Source organism: Setaria italica, chromosome II, assembly GCF_000263155.2.
Source record: "Setaria italica strain Yugu1 chromosome II, Setaria_italica_v2.0, whole genome shotgun sequence".
In the NCBI taxonomy this organism is placed as follows: domain Eukaryota; kingdom Viridiplantae; phylum Streptophyta; class Magnoliopsida; order Poales; family Poaceae; genus Setaria; species Setaria italica.
Genome location: NC_028451.1, coordinates 14422126 through 14438582, shown reverse-complemented (window position 1 = coordinate 14438582; position 16457 = coordinate 14422126). Strand labels below are relative to the sequence as shown.

Below are 16457 nucleotides of genomic sequence, written 5' to 3'. Positions count from 1 at the left end.
GCCGGAGATAACTCTCTCCATCATGATGACGCACGTGGCAGATTATGATGAGCATGTCGTTCCAGGCAACAGCCCGGCAGTAGATGAGCCACAGGCGAACCTATGGACTTTCCGATCCCTTTGTAATACTACCAGATAACCAGATGCATCATGCATGCCAACATGAAAAAGAATTAAGCACAAGCTAACACCTTTTATCCCGGTTGGATCCTCCAACCGGGATAAAAGGGTCCCGCCACCGACGCCCCCCAGCTAGCCGTTGCAACCGGGACTAAAGGGGGGCCTTTAGTCCCGGTTGCAATTACCAACTGGGAGTAAATCTCCCCTCCAATTTTGCCTACCGTGGCGCACCCCCTTTTGTCCCGGGCCAACTTTAAACCGGGACAAAAGTGGGCGGATCGAAAGCCAATTCTCTACTAGTGCGTTCTCATGAAACAATCCTTATGATTACTAGCTTTGAGCACCTGGATACATTTCTTGATCTTGGCCCTCTTACCCTCCTTGTACACTTCGTGCATTTTGGATACATCAGCAACATCACCAGTTTGCTTCAAGGTCATATTCCCATCATCTAGGCCAAGAATCTTCCGGACAAGGTCACGATGGAACATGATGACCCTGTTATGGAATCTGAATTCACTAGGCAATGTGGGTCAACATGTTTCATTATCCATCTCACAAGCTTTACCGCGACAGAAAACTCAGAAAGAGAAATGAGGGGCCCAAACCCAGCCTCACTTATATGTTTCATCTGTGTTTCATCCAAACTAGGAATGATTTCCTGGATCCTGTAAATCGAGAACTGGTTCTTCGAATGTTTAGTGTCAACATTCATGTTGCCTACTACATTTGTAGATAAGAAACAATGCGCAAAATTTCAGAAACTATATAATATGTAATTCAGCACTGAGTATAGAAATGTTGTCTACTTGCTGTGATCAAACTGTCCCATATTGGGTGCTAAACATTAGTGTGCTACAATTACACAACGTATAACATACTAAATGATGACCACATGAACCTACTCCCTCCGTCCAAAAAATAAGTCATTCTAGGAATTTTAGGATAGATTAATAAGAAGGTAAAATAACTTTGTTTGCCCCTATTTATTAGTTATATTTGGTACTAATTGACAGCCGCATGCACATGCGCATACCAAATAAGGCACATAGCAAATAAAGTATAATAACTTGTGTTTTGGGAAAAAATTTGAATCCTAGAATGACTTATTTGTTTTGGGACGGATGGAGTACTGATCAACCAAAAAACAAAGCAAAGTTGTTCTTAGCAACTTGCTGCAGCCTGCTAGCAAGCAATTTGGTAAGAAATTTTAGAGAGTAGTTGAGCAAAGATATTGGCCTATAGTCATTGACTGATTGTGAGTTATCCTTTTTAGGGATCAGTGTGATGAGGGATCCATTAATACCGGTAATGTCCAAGTCTCCTCTAGCAAAACCATTGCAGAGTCTGATGAAGTCATTCCTGATAATTGGCCAACACTTCTTTATAAATACCCCATCGAAGCCATCTCGTCCTAGAGCATGGTCAGCTGGTACATCTCTTAGGATAGCAGCAATTTCCTTAGGGCCCCGTTTGGGTCCAAGGAATTGGAATCTATTTAATGGAGTAGGCTAATTTATGTTGGAATGTGGCATTCCACAACTTTCCAAAGTTTAGATATAAGCCTATCTTAAATTCATGGGGTGGGAGATGGAAATTGATTCTATAAATTATGGTTATTAGATGGAATTCAATTCTTATAGCACGCTCTTAGACTCGCTTCTCTATAGTAGAAGTGCAGCATACAAGTATCTCTCCCATATCACCAACTATAATATACAACTATATTCCACATACAATTATATTAGGTTAATTAATTTGTGTCTAAATTATGATTATTAGGATGGAATTTAATTCCATCGAAACAAACGGACCCTAGGTGTAAAAGGTGCATCCAAGTCTGGAAGCAGGACTTGCTGAAGAAGGCTGGGAAGGTCATAGTCAATATCAGTGAATTCAGATACACCTAACCTTTATTTATATGAGGCCCATAGTGCACCTACTTTTTGTTCATGGTCAGACAGGATGGTCCCATCGGGCATAACCAACTCAGAAATATATTTCTTTCTGTATGAGTATGTAGCCATAGCTTGGAACAACTTTGTGTTCTCATCACCAAAAATAACCCATCTATTTGTGTTTCTCTGCTTCCAAAAAATTCTCTTGGCCTCTAGAAGCTTGCTCAAATGTTCTTTAACAAGAAGTCTGAAATTTCTTTCTGCCATACTAAGAGGTCTCTGATCCTCTAGCCCATCCAGCAAGGCTAGCACATAATTGTTGTTATGGATAAGTCTTCCAAGTTTGGAAATCTCCTTGCTCCATCTCTTGAGACCTGCTCTTACTTGCTTGAATTTACCGGATAGGGTTTGGGCAGCATTAGCAAAGTAAGGTGTGGGATGCCAATGTTACTCCACTGCAGGGAGAAAACCATCACAATCAATCCAGTAGTTTCCAAACCTAAATTGGTTTGATTTTGGAATGGATGTCCCAATTATTATCACATAGGGAATGTGGTCTGAGACATGCCTACCCAAAGCCTTAACTGAAGTGGAGGGGTATGAATTTGTCCATGAAGTTGACGTGAAAATCCAGTCTAATTTCTCTAGTAAAGGGTCATGTTGCATATTACCCTAGGTGAATTCCTGCCATGGAAATCAATATCAACCAGGTCTAGATGCTAAATAAGGTCATTGAAAGTCATCATATCATTGATGTTACCCCAGGCTTGTTTCTATTGGCTGGAGATCTGATGAAGTTGAAATCATCTGCTAAGATCCACTCCTCATAATCTGTGACATCTAGGTCGTATAACCAAAACAATGAAAGCTACTTTATCCACAGAAGCCGCAGGGCCATAAATGTTTGAGAGATGGAAGGAGTTCCCAGTCAAACAATTCACAAACTTAATAGTGATTCAGAATGGATTGGCCATCACTTGAGTACTAGAATAGATATGTGAATTCCAGATAGTAATAAGGCCACCTGAGGCACCAACACATGGTTGAAACTCAAAGAGGTTTAGATTACGAGGATAAAACTTTTTCAGATAAGAGGGATCACAGGACTCCCTTTTTGCTTCCTGTAAGCAAACAATGGAAGCAACACTTTCTAAAATTTTATCTCTTAAAGCATCCCACTTGGCTTGGGAGTTAATCCCTCTCACATTCCAAACCAAAAACTTCATAGCTCTGCTATTATCCATAGAACAAACACAGGAAAAGCACAAGATCTCTTAATCTAGTTCGGAGACTCACCATCAACCAACATCACAGAAAGGCGTAGAAAAGAGACAGAAGCACCAAGCAGGATAGTTCAACATGATAAACTAAAGATAAGAGTTGTGGTCCACACCAAGCCAAGGAATGAAAAGCAAAGCTATGGAGAGGAGAACACATCTCTTGATAAGTTTAGTAAAGATCCACAAAAGAAAGAGGCAGTCAGCCTCGCTAGCCCTATTACATATCATCATCATTGTCCAACTCGAGGAGGGCAACAACACCTATAGCATTAGGCTGCATCTGGAGGAAGCCAGTAGCCATGCTCTGGATGGTGTCGATGGGCAGATGAGGCACCGGAGAAGGAGAAGCTCCAATATCAGCAGTGCCTGAGTACATTGGAGGGACAACTTCGATGGGAGTAGGATAATCAGTAGCTTCCAAGGCACTCTTCTCATTGCGGAACCCACCTACGTCGGCATTGAGCCTCTTGATCCTTCTAAGGACCACATCCTCCATGGGCTCCTTGAGCTTGCGTGCACGACGCTTGCTTGGGGTGCCAGATTTGGGGCCATCAATCTCCCTGACTTCATCATCATCTTCGTCATTAGTATAAGGCACCAAAGGCAGGCCATTGGGCGGGAGAGCAGGGCCAGTAATCACCCTAGTTGGCTGAGGAACAGGAAGAGAAGCCAAATAGAAAAGAATGTCATGGTCAACAATATAGGATGGAATTAATGTGTCAAGATCAATGTCTAGCAGAGAAATAGATCTAAAGATATGCCAAGTCAGAGAATGAGGAATTGGGAAAGATAGGCGGGGAGGATTAATCACCTTATTGACAAGCTTTGGAGGGACAACAACAACCTCAGGCAAGACCCCATTGATATCCATCTGAACTGCACTTGGACCAGGGGTGATAGAATCTGCTGCTACATCATCAGCTACACCATCTGCACAAGACATAGCATCCTCATGTGGTGCCGCTGGATTGGGATCATTGGCAGGCAGATCTTGCATAATTGAAGATGGATTCGCAGGGTTTGGACCCATCCAACACAGAGCAGCAGCAGGCAAGGGGTGCATGGGACCATATTCAGGCACCGGATCCTCATCAGCCAACATTGTCACGTTTTTCTTCTTCAGAGCGAAAATAGGGCAAGTCCAAGAGCGCACACACGAAGGCAAGCCAACAGAGACCGTGACATCATGCGGGATTTTAGCATCATCATGCAGGAAAACTCTAACCACAATTATTGCTCTGTAGTTGGTGTCGTGCCAATACCTAAGCAAACCAAAACCCGCAACTGCTTTGGCGAACGCAGTGTTATTCTTAGCATCCAGAGGATAACCCATAAGCATAACCCAAGCCTCTCTATCTAGGTCATGGAGTCTAGCATTCATAACTTCATCATGCTTGATAAAATGCAATTGATACTCTGGAGTTAACTGAAAGATCTTATCCATGAAACTTTCCCTCTCCAAGGGTCTATTGAATCTAACATACGCATCTCCAAGTGCACATGCGTCAGAGAAAGAAAAGGAGGCAACGTTGAGTTTAGCTAGGTTGAGAAAACAAGGATGGCGCTCTCTCCTCTGCATGGCACTCCCTAGGGCGATCTAGCCATGGGTGGCCTCTCCGACCTAGATTTCTCCATAGGCCTTGAGATCCAGCGAATTGTCCATGATCGCTTCGCCTCCACGATAAGTTTCCACCCACAAACGTCCTCTTCTGAGTTTTTCCTTGTCGCTTCCTTTGGTCGCTCAGCCCTTCGTCTCAATGTTGATTATGTCTCCCTCATTCTCCAATCATGCCTTGGAGGTATTGCTAAAGATTTTAATGTGTTGTTCCTTTTGGGCTCCATGTAACGTTTCTCGGTTTTATCAAAATCGGTTGGTTTCCTAGTCTAGAAGTTGCAGTTCTTCAAGTGCAATCTATTTGCCATTTTCTGTGCTTTGGAGCAATGGAGGCCCGAACTCTGCCCGAGAACATGCTCTCTGGCTGCAGCAATGTGATGATGAGTGGACTTATGTTGGTATTAAGAAATCCAAGCGTAACAAGTTTCAGGGGTCTATTCCGTCTCATACTCATCCCAGGAAGAGCTATGCTCAAGTGGCCAGATCACCCACTCCTGAGCCACAAGATTCAACCCACCAGCCCGTGTGGAGGCCATCGGTATTCTCCAGAGTCAATTTTGCCTCTGATGGGAATGCACTACGTGCCACTGGCAGTGGTGGTGTTGCTGGCAATGGGATTCAGGCTGGCCGGAAATCTATGTTTGATCATCTTTGTTCCATGCCACGTTCTCACATGGGGGAAAGTTTGAATGTTCAAAATTCAAATCCTAAGCATGATTGTAACGATCCTTCCCTTCTTTCCTATGCTAGATGCCTTTCCCTCGAGCACCTTGCCAAAAGCGGTTGGTGTGATATACGCTGCAAATCTTGTTTCTGTTATGGCCAAACAATGCAATCGTGCCTAAACAGGAAACTGGCGCCATACATATACCGGCCCAAGCAACCTGAAGGCCCACATAGCCAACATCCGGAGGTTTCTAGGGAGAAAGAAATAAATGCTCAATCGCCACCGACCAACCATTGCTCCGCCTCTTCGTCTCCTCCGAGGCAACCCAAAAAACACCAGTTGTCCTCGTCGTCTCCGCCGGTTGCCATGGCCAACTTCGCCATCGATTCCCGCCCTCATGCTCGTCGGGGCTTTGAGGTGATCCCTCATGACCAATCAACTCTCTCATTCATGTGTCTACACATGGACAATGTTGTTCGTGATTTATGCCTGGCTATTAATTTTTACCGTTGTGACAATAGTGAGCCTTCTGAGCAAAATTTTGCAACTTTGCTGATTTTTTACTAACTCTGAAAATCTTACAGGAAGTCCCCAGAAAAGGTAAGAGATATATGACTTTGTTATTCTGATCAGTTTACCTGTGCAGCGAGATATATGGAAACCTTTAAATTATTGATATAGTGTTGCTTGTAATGATCAAGTATTCATATGCAATAATACATCACAAAATATATAGGTTTTACACTTCTTTTTTCTGGTGATTTTGAAGCTTGAGCACCACAGGATCCTTCACATGGTCACCATGTAAATGAGAGATGTAGGTCAATTGCATATAATGATACAATATTACCTTATATCATTATTTAGAACAAAACAAACATAAAGTAATATTTACGGTTCTTTCGAGACACTCCTTATCGGGTGAAGGAATCACTACAAGAATTGTGTTGATCTATGATGAAAATTTTATGACACATTTGTTCTCATCATAAATCTATGATGTTTCTAGATGAAAACGTCATAAAGTTTGACATCCGATCAAATTTAGTGACAAAGTTACGGAACGTCATAAAATGTGCCACTATAGCCAAAAAGAAATCATCACTCGATGTTAAATGGTGGTTTTGTGACGATATAAGGACTGCGAAAATATCATAAACCAACCAGGATCCCACATGGGAGTTTAAGATGATAAATAGGGCGGTAAAATAAAAAGGAAAACGTGCTCCTCCTGTGGGTCAAACCTGTTACCGATCGAATGGGAAGTCTTTACAACAACCAGGTCCCACATGTAAGTTTCAGGTGAGTTGGTGACAGAAGTTTTGGTAAGTTATGTTAGTCTAATATGAAAAAAGGAAAGGAAATAAAAAGAAAATAGTGTCGATAGCAAGGCTCGAACCTTTGACCTCTTGAATGTGCTGAGACAGCACTGCTACTGAGACATGAACTATGTATGTTTTTTCGAAAGGACACATTTTATATATTTAGGTTGTAATAAGGGTCCCTTTGGTTAAGCTGTGAAGGTGCTTTTGCTTTCAAAAAAACTCAAAAGCTAAACCAAAGGGGTGAGCTTCCAAACCGCTACTTCCACAAAAGCAACTTTTTTGTAGTTCATTCTCCACAACCACCCTCGGCGTGCTGTTTCCGACTGTGAGGGTGGACATTTCATAAAAATTATCTGCAATGCCACCGCTTATGGGCGTACCCCTTCGTTTTTCTTTCCCACTGATGCCTCTATCGCTCTCGCTCCCCACTCGCGCCTCCTCTCATTCCTACCTGACGCCTGCTGTGCTAGGGTTTCGCCGCGACCTCCGGCGGTGGTTCGGCGTGCCCTTTGGCGGTGGTCCGGCGTGCCCTTTGGCGGTGGCGCTGCCCATCTGCCTCCCCTTAAGCTGACGGCGGCGCTCCACCCACCAAATCGAGCATCCACGAACCTTGTCATCCTCCCAGCGAGCCCACGGTGGCGCCCCTCATTCACCTCCCTTGAAGACGGCGGCTGCGACCTGAAGCTGCCGCCGACGGCGCCCCTCGTTCACCTCTCTTGAAGATGGTGGCTGCGCCCTAAAGCCGGCGGCAGCGGTGCCCTGAAGCTGGCGGTGACACTCCTCCGCGTCCTCCCCTAGAGCCCGTCGTCCACCTCCCGATTTGCACGGCGCCAACCTCCCCTTCCAGATCTGGTACTAAGGTAACTTCGCCTCCCCTTCTAGACATGATAGCAAGCATTTTATCATCCATCTGTGGAAGTAGCTTTTCTGTGTTATTGTGCACAACATAAAACAAGGTTAATATATTGCTTACTGGTTCCACCTGCATCTATGTTTCCATTGATTCATTTAGAGGAACAAGTCTGGGTATCTAAGTTGGAACTTTGAATGTATGGTCTGTGTGGAACCATCAACCAAGCATACAAATCTGCTCCGTTTTCTGGGGCTAGTAATAATGAGGAAAATAGTGGGGATTATAGACCAGAAGCATGATACTGACTTGTTTTTTTTGCGAGTCTGATAATGACTTGATCACTAGCTGACAAGAAAAATAACCAACTGCTTCTAGATCCTCCTTGCAATGGATTATTTCCTATAGTTTGCAAAAGCATGAATTGTGAAAAAGGTTGAAATGCATGTATGATGGGTTTTTTCCCACATGGATTAAAAAAAGCAAAAATGCAGTGGATCGTATGGTTTTTCACTTAAGTTGTTAGAAGAAAAAAGTGATCCCTAATTCTTTTTTCATAACAGCTACATGTTTATCCTATCAATACAGTTGAATTGATGCTCTTTAAAAGGTGTAGCACAAACTACCTTGCTAGAAAAGCCCCTTCACATGACAGTACATCTTTAGCCATAAAGGTAGTCCAGTCAAATCAGCCCCTGATCTTTTTGTTCTGCTTTTTCTGAATTTAGTTTACCTTTTAACTTTTTAGCAATAGTCCAGTCATAGCAGCCCCTCATTTCTTCTAGCCCAAATGCTGCTCGAAGGGTTAACTGACTAGCAAGGGTGAAATGCTAGAGTTCATCACGGTTGAAATAATTTGGCTAGCGTGAATAACTTGCTTGTGTTAGTTCTACTATATGCTGACACATCACTGTTTTCTTAACTCTCCTAAAAAGATGGCTGACAAGGTAGATTGGTGTGATGCCAATGTGAGGCATTTCATTGACATATGCAAAGGAGAGATAGAAGCTGGGAATAGACCCTTGGGATTGTTCACTAGGACTGCTCGGAAAAATCTGGTAACTAAGTATGAAGAAAAAACTAGGCTAAAGCAAACAAAGAAACAATTGAAGAATAAGTTGGACAATATGAAAAAGGAATATACATGGTTTATGGAGTTGAAGAATTCTGCCATTGGTCTTGGATGGAATGAGGCAAAGCAAACTGTTGACTGCTCCAACGAATGGTGGGATGAACACCTAGCTGTAAGAATTGTGTAATGTCCTTTTTTCATTTACAATTACGCATTTTGAGTATATGGGCTAACGGGTTAACTTTATCTATTTAATTTCAGAGATGCAACAATCCTGATAAAGGTATCAAAAGCAATCATGTTAAGTTCAGAAAACAAGAACCGAAGCACCTTGATATGCTTGGAGTTACTAACACCTACAGCTCGCCATCGCCTGATCATGATGTTATCGTTGTGGATCCTGAAAACAAGTGCAAGCACAGGTTGTCTTTATATGTGAGGTATAATTGGACATTTTACAACCCTGGGCGCCGATATGCATGCTGCTGCAAGGTAAACAATAACTTATTTCAATTCTAATAAACCTTGCTTCTAATTTTGATGTTGGTGTTGTAAATGGCGAATTGTAGGAACGTAATCGGTGTCTGCAGAATCAAGGGATAAAATGTGCGTCATTTAGGTGGGTTGATCCTAAATGGGATGCTAGGACTAAAGGTATTTTGGTGAAGCTGATGAAGAGGAAGGAAAAAGCTGAAGAGGAAGCAAGGTCGTGGGAAGAAGCATGGAGAATTGCTAAGAAGGAGGCCAATGACACAACCTATGAGCTGCGCTTGATGAAGCGATACTTTGGGGAGGCGACCAATTCCCTAATGAACATGAGGAAGAAAATGAGAAATAATGCATTGCTGAAGAAAATGAAAAACCCTTACAGCAATTACGATGCAAGGAAGTGGAAGGAAGAATACACAAAGGCTAGCATGGAGCTTGAAGAGACTGCCGTTGAGCTACAGAAGGTGAAGGGACACCTGGAACAGGCCACCAATGTGGTGAAGAGGGTTAAGCAATCGATGCTGGAGGCCAAAAATAGAAGGAAACTCAATCAGCAACAATTAAAGGCATAATGTCACTCATTAGGCAAAATTAGTATGAATGGCTATAACATGCCAGCTTATGAAACTTGTTGCTGCTGTGATGTTTGGTTATTATTGCTACTATGAACTTTGTAGTGATGAATGATTATAACATACCATCTTATGAAACTTGTTGCTGCTGTGATGTTTGTTGCTTGTTGCTGCTGTGAATTTTGTAGTGATGAATGGCTATGATATGCCATCTGATTATACCGCTTTGGTTTAATCTACTTTCAATTTGATTCTAGCATATTTACCATTCAGAATTTAGATACGCTGTATACTTGAGGAACACTAATAATATAGATATTGGTAGTATATATACAAATGCATTACAGGTGTTACAAAATGAAATATCTAATCTACTCATAGCTAGGCAACAACCATGTTCCTCATGACCAAATCAGTTCCTAGGAACCTGCGTAATGCAGATCGTAGGATGATTGTTGATGCTTGCCACATTTCTTATTCCCTACTGGTAGAGCCAGTATTGCTCCTCTTCATCATGCCAATCCATTCTTATGAACTAAATTTGATTCCCCTTCAGGTTAGGCAAGCCACAAATGGCATGCTCTTTTACAACAATGCACTTGCTAGGTCCAAACATGATGATATTATTCTAGAGCTCTGGAGCTGTCTCCCAGGGAATAGGCTGCCAAATGTCACCAACGAATGAATGCAGAGTAAATTTCACCACCTCAACATCTCTCTCATTGATGTCCTAGGTCCAGGTGTTGTGCATCCTCTCCTTCCGAACAACAAAGAACAATCGATCTTGACCTTGGAGTAGAGAAGAGTTGTGCATGTCAAGAACCCATGATAACCGGAGTCCAACGACTTGAGGAAGTGCTAGAAGATGAAGCCGCAAGTAGATCCGCATGTGTGCTGGAAGATGAAGCCCCAAGTAGATCCGCATGTGTTCAGAAGAACTCACTACAAGGTTTTGTGTCTAAAGCAACACCTCAAAATCGTTGCAATAAGGGAATTTTAGTTGATGCAGCAATCGCAACACTTTGGTGGCGTTGCAAGTACCTCCGATGCTATACGGTATTGCATCACAATTGTGTGGCGTTGCCATAAATGTGGCGTAGTGCAACGCAGTGTGGTGTTGTAATGGGTTGCAGAAGCAACGATCAGGGGCATTGCATTTGTGGTATTTGCAATGACAGGCGTTGTTGCTATAATGATTATTGCAACAACTTAGGCTAGTTGCAAGCAAGCACTATTACAATGCTAGAGGTTTGTAGCAATATCCTATATTGCCACGATATATGGTCGTTGTGAAAACACCTATGCCGTTGCAATATGCTTAGGACATATCACAATGAATATGCAGGCGTTGCTATATGCTAAAAGCCAATCGCAACGCAATTTATGTCGTCGCTATATGCCTAAAGACTATCGCAACTAAATAAGCATCATTAATATACGCTTAAAGGGTAGCACAACACCATTCGAGTCATTGCTATTTGCTTAGAGGATATCGCAACAAGATCATGAGATGTTGCTATTGTCTTAAAGGATATCGCAACACAATAAGAGTCATTGCTCTTTTCTGAAAGGATACCACAATGTGGTGTGTACCATTTTAATAGCCACATGTAGCATCAGTTAATCATTATGGCAATATGCGCAATGGTCATTGCAATACTGAATTCACACCGAATTAGAAACGTTGATTCTATGGTTATTGCAATGATCTTGATTCTTTAATGCAACGGAATTTTCAAAAAAAAAATTGATGCAAATACATATACATATATTATTAATGACATCAATCCATCATTCACTCCTAGCATTCATGATACAAATGATGCAACAGAATATTCAACATATGAAAGTAAGAACATGTCCTTTCATCCATCACTCCCAATTCTAAAATTCTACAAAACCTATATATTATTCATACACATGTAAAATCATGATCACTCCTACCATTCATGATCTTTAACTTTGCTTCACCTGAAGATTGAATGCCTTCTTGTATTCCCAAAACCATCTAGTGCAATCTTGGGTCTTATTATTGCCCTGTCGTAGCTTGAATGTCCTGCTGTTGAAGGGAGAAGCATGGTTTCAAGTGTAATGAGAGAGTTACAGCTTGTACAGGAATGAATCTGAAGCAAACTTTGAATTGACACTAGAAAATGGTAATGGCATTATGAAAGCACAATTCCAGTTCTTACCTATTGTTTCTTTTTTTCGCGTTTTAGCAACAGATAGCAGCTGTTGTGTACTAATGTATTTGTGTGCTCCACTTTTCGAACTCTTGTCAGTGAACAGACTCTTTGAAATGTCGGAAGATTTAGCATTGCAATTAGGTGGCACATTTCCTTTTTCTATTGTGACAATGCTTCTTGGCTCAATCTGGATTATAATTTCTTGGAACAATGTTAGCTATAATTCAATGCACAAAACCATCATGATGAAATATGTCGATACCTGATTTGCTGTTTCTTGACTCTGCACTGGTGTTGCATCAACGTTAACCTCAGTGCCCCCTGCTTCATCTTCTGTTGTATTGTTGGTTGTAGGGGTACTCTATGCATTTAAACAAAAAGGGCAGATAAGAGATTAGTAGCCATTTATCTATTGTCAATCACATCCAATTATATTTCTTCAGTCACACAACCACCACATAACCAATAGTTTTAAGTAATTCTCAGACTATGACTATAATCCAAAATATGGAACTGTTACTAGTGTACATGATGGAAAGTTTATGATTTAAAACAGTAATATTGCTTGTCAATCATTAGGCAAGTTAAGAAAATAACAGAAATAAACATGCACTTATCTTTTGGTCACCTCATCATGTACTAATGACTGTTGATGGTTCTGTGCCAACACTGTTTGAAACTCCTGCATCAATTCTTGTCTAATTGAGGCTTTAAGTTGTTCCTTCTCTTCTTCCTTTTAAGCTTCTTGTTTTGCAAGCTATTCTTTTACTTTTGGTTGAAACTCACGTTCTCGTTCTTCAAGTCTCTCCTAAAATAGTCTCTCCTAAAGCAGTTGGTTTCTATTTGGATCAGACATGTAACCCTGGCCACGTGGCTTGGTTAATTTGGCTCCTGTTGTTTCCTTGTACATTTCTTGAAAAACAAGGTCTTCTTTAGCACTTGAAGATGTGATACTTCTTAGTTCTTCTTCATCTATTTCATCTGAATCTGTCATAGACAATTTCCTGGCTGCAGTATGCTGAGGGCAAGAAACAATTGTATGAGACCAATATAGGTAATGTTGTGTCAAAGAAAAAAACTTTTAGTGTGGAAGCAAGTTTATGCTCAAATTAGTACTTGCATAAATACTCTCAGCCATCTCATTGGACCATTTTCCTTGCTTCTTGTGAGTAGTCCTCTAATGTTCCAAAACACCTGGCTCAGCACCAGTTTCTGGATCTCTCTATGATTCTGATATTAAGTCATTAATATATCATTGTTTAATGTATTGGAAGTAGAGAATAATGTAACAAATCTTTACTTTTCCCAAGTACACTGAGAGAAATATTTGGAACCCATCGAATGGTTGGTTTTCTTTTGTTGATGATTCGAAGAGTTTTGGCTGCTAATATTCTACACAGAGTGAGCAAGTAATGTTTAGCAATGAAAAATTGTATTGATGCTTGTGTTCTTAAATCAACAAAATAGTCCGTACCTTGAACTTTTTATATCTAAAGTACTTGATTAAATAGTGCCACCCCACAATGTCTAAGTCTTCAGACTTATGCTTCATGCACTCATCATAGCTATTGTATGCCTTGTATGTAGCGCTCAAAGTGGATCGCCATCCTTTGTAGCGTTCTTGTGCAATCTTCCATATCTTCTTCTTCGATTCATCTATGTTCTCAATCTCCCATGCATTCTGTTGGAAAGAAAACATATAAAAATATTTTGAACTTGTTATGTATGCTACATTCATAACATTTTTGAACAATAAAGTAGAGGGAACACTAAGACATATTCCCACCAAATGTATTCATTGGCTACTGCTATATGACACTAAAATGAATAAAGATGGGTCATTAACATACCATTTTAAATTCTATGATATCATTCTTGACATCTTCCTTCACATCTTTCCATTGTGTAACTCCAATTAGTGGAGTCCTCATCCTTGTAAATATAACAACTTCATCCATAAATGTACATCTATTTTCTCCACAGGGAGCACCCAAATTTTCAGAAAAATCGATTTTAAGTTTCTGAGTGCGACACATCAATCTCTTTTCCATTGCAGCTATCTTTCAAGTTACCACGGCCAACTTTCTTGCCATTTACTTACAATAACATAAGAGAAGCTTAGACTATATTTACTGCTGAACAATACATTAAAGAGTGAACTTTTGAAATGGATGATGCTTTAAAACCTTTTGTCTTCTTTGTTTTCCTAGCATGAGGTGACCATTGTGTTTCTGGCGACGCGCTACTACCATTGCTCTCATCAGGTACTCCTGTAGGATGATCTTTACCTTTATAAGTCACTGAAAAAATGAAAAACACGTGTACTTAGTAGATTCACAATTTTCATTAGAAATAAGAAAATCCAAAGGAAAAAATAATTACTAATTTGTTTCAGATGGCCTTGCTCCCTTAACCATTTAGTGTATATTTTTATAGTGTCATCCCTGAATACATCGCATAGAACTACAAGTTACCAACAATATTATGAGAGTAAATAGTACAATAATTATAAGTACATGTGGATAGTGTAGGACAAACATCATATATACCGGTATCGGAGCCTTTGTCTTCAAGCCAATCTTTGTATGCATCAATTGATTCATCACTGCCAAGACTATCATCATCATCACTATCATCACTAGGCTCATTCTCCCTCGATCGTTTCAGGGGTGTAATGTTTACATGTCGTTCTAGTTCTCGGTTTTTTGCGATCAACAACCTGACTTTCCTTTCTGAAGCCACGTGCTCAAGCATGTACTCTACATCTGTGGTAATCAATTGGCTCAAGAGTTTCTACATCAATTCCACATCTCTTCTTGTAGTAGTAGTAGTCCCGCACACCATACCCAAGCTGATCTTTGAAACTTACCAAGTTGAAAAATGTTACGTCAGCCTTATCAAGACTTGCTTGGATGATGTGCTCTCCTCAATCTGCCTTCTTGCATTGCATAGTTATAGTCCACATCTCACTTGTCAATGGGGCTCTGTATGCGCACATAAACATGAATAAGTTAGCATGAATAAATTCAGTTGTAGTATATGCATACTATTCCACATCTCACCTGTCATTGCACGATTACATTATACTAGTATATGCATACTATTTCACAAAATAGTAATGGTAAAATAGCATACTAGTATTCAGCTCATTAATTTATGACTTGAGATGGATCAACTATTCTTTATTATTTTCAAAAATAATAATGCGATTCTTTTACAAATTTTGGGGTTGAGATAGATCATCTCATCTTTACTTTTTTATGTTTCTATGATCAAAATAAAGGACGAACCAATGCACAAAAGGTGAACAGACCAAAACTAATTGGTGCACTTGTATACTCATCAATATAATTGTTCATGGACACACATAACTGAAATTAATGGACACACAATGGAGCTCTATATGTGTATGTAAACATGAATAGGTTAGCATAAATAAATTCAGATGCAGTAAATGCATACTATTCCACATCTCACCTGTCACTGCACGATTACATTCTACTGGTATATGCATACTATTTCACAAAAACAATAATGGTAAGATAGCACATCAGTACATATTCAGCTCATTAATTTTGGTTCCAATGAAAATAACAAAACTGAGGCAACATCAAATCATTGCATATGCATGCCTTCCAACAAACCCTAGTGGTAGGTAGTATACATGACTTTGGCATGGAGAGGGTCGTATCTACAGGGGGGCTAGGGGGCTTTAGCCTCCCCTCCTGCCAAGAACTCCATTGGAACCAAAAGGAAGAAGGGGAAGAGAAGTGAGGAAAAATAAGAAGAAAATGAGGAAGGAGGGGTGGAGATGGAGAAGGAAGAAGAGCCCAGCCTCCTAGTTTCTGCATGGATTTGATGGAGGCAACATTAAAACCTTGCATATTCATGTCGTCCTACAAACCCTAGGGGTAGGTACACATGATCATGGACATGGAAACAACATCAAATCGATTGCTATCGATTTCCAGCAAAAAACTAGTTGGCACTATAGGTGGATACGAACTTTTTTTCGCCCGCTGGAAGATTCATCTGGTTGTCATCAACAACTTGTACATCCTCAATTGTGACCCGACCTCATGAGCTGTTGGCTTGTGCATCAATGGATCCAGACTTGGAAGAAGTCGTCATCATGGTTGGATTCGCTAGGCAGATCCAAATGACGGTATTTTAGTGCTCAAGTGGTGGTATTCAACTCAGAAAAATTAGTACCATCAGATGTTCCGATGGTCCACCAAAGCAAACGGTGGAGTAACCATCGGAGCAATTGGTATAACGGAAAAAACATGAAAAATCTTCAAGTGCACCAGATGATCCAACGTCAATTGGTAAATGGGACGAAGACAACCCTAGGGCACAGGATGTTCTGATGGTTAGAAGTTG

At 40.8% G+C, this 16457-nt stretch overlaps 1 protein-coding gene across 1 annotated transcript; it reads right to left on the bottom strand.

The window, feature by feature from the left end:
* Nucleotides 1-3381: 3381 nt before the first annotated feature.
* Nucleotides 3382-4400, bottom strand: LOC111256371. Its single transcript, XM_022824274.1, has 2 exons — nucleotides 4110-4400; nucleotides 3382-3947 (listed from the first exon to the last, which is right to left on the bottom strand). Exons 1-2 carry the CDS (start codon nucleotides 4398-4400, stop codon nucleotides 3516-3518), a joined length of 723 nt encoding a protein of 240 aa, XP_022680009.1. The 3' UTR covers nucleotides 3382-3515.
* Nucleotides 4401-16457: the final 12057 nt, after the last annotated feature.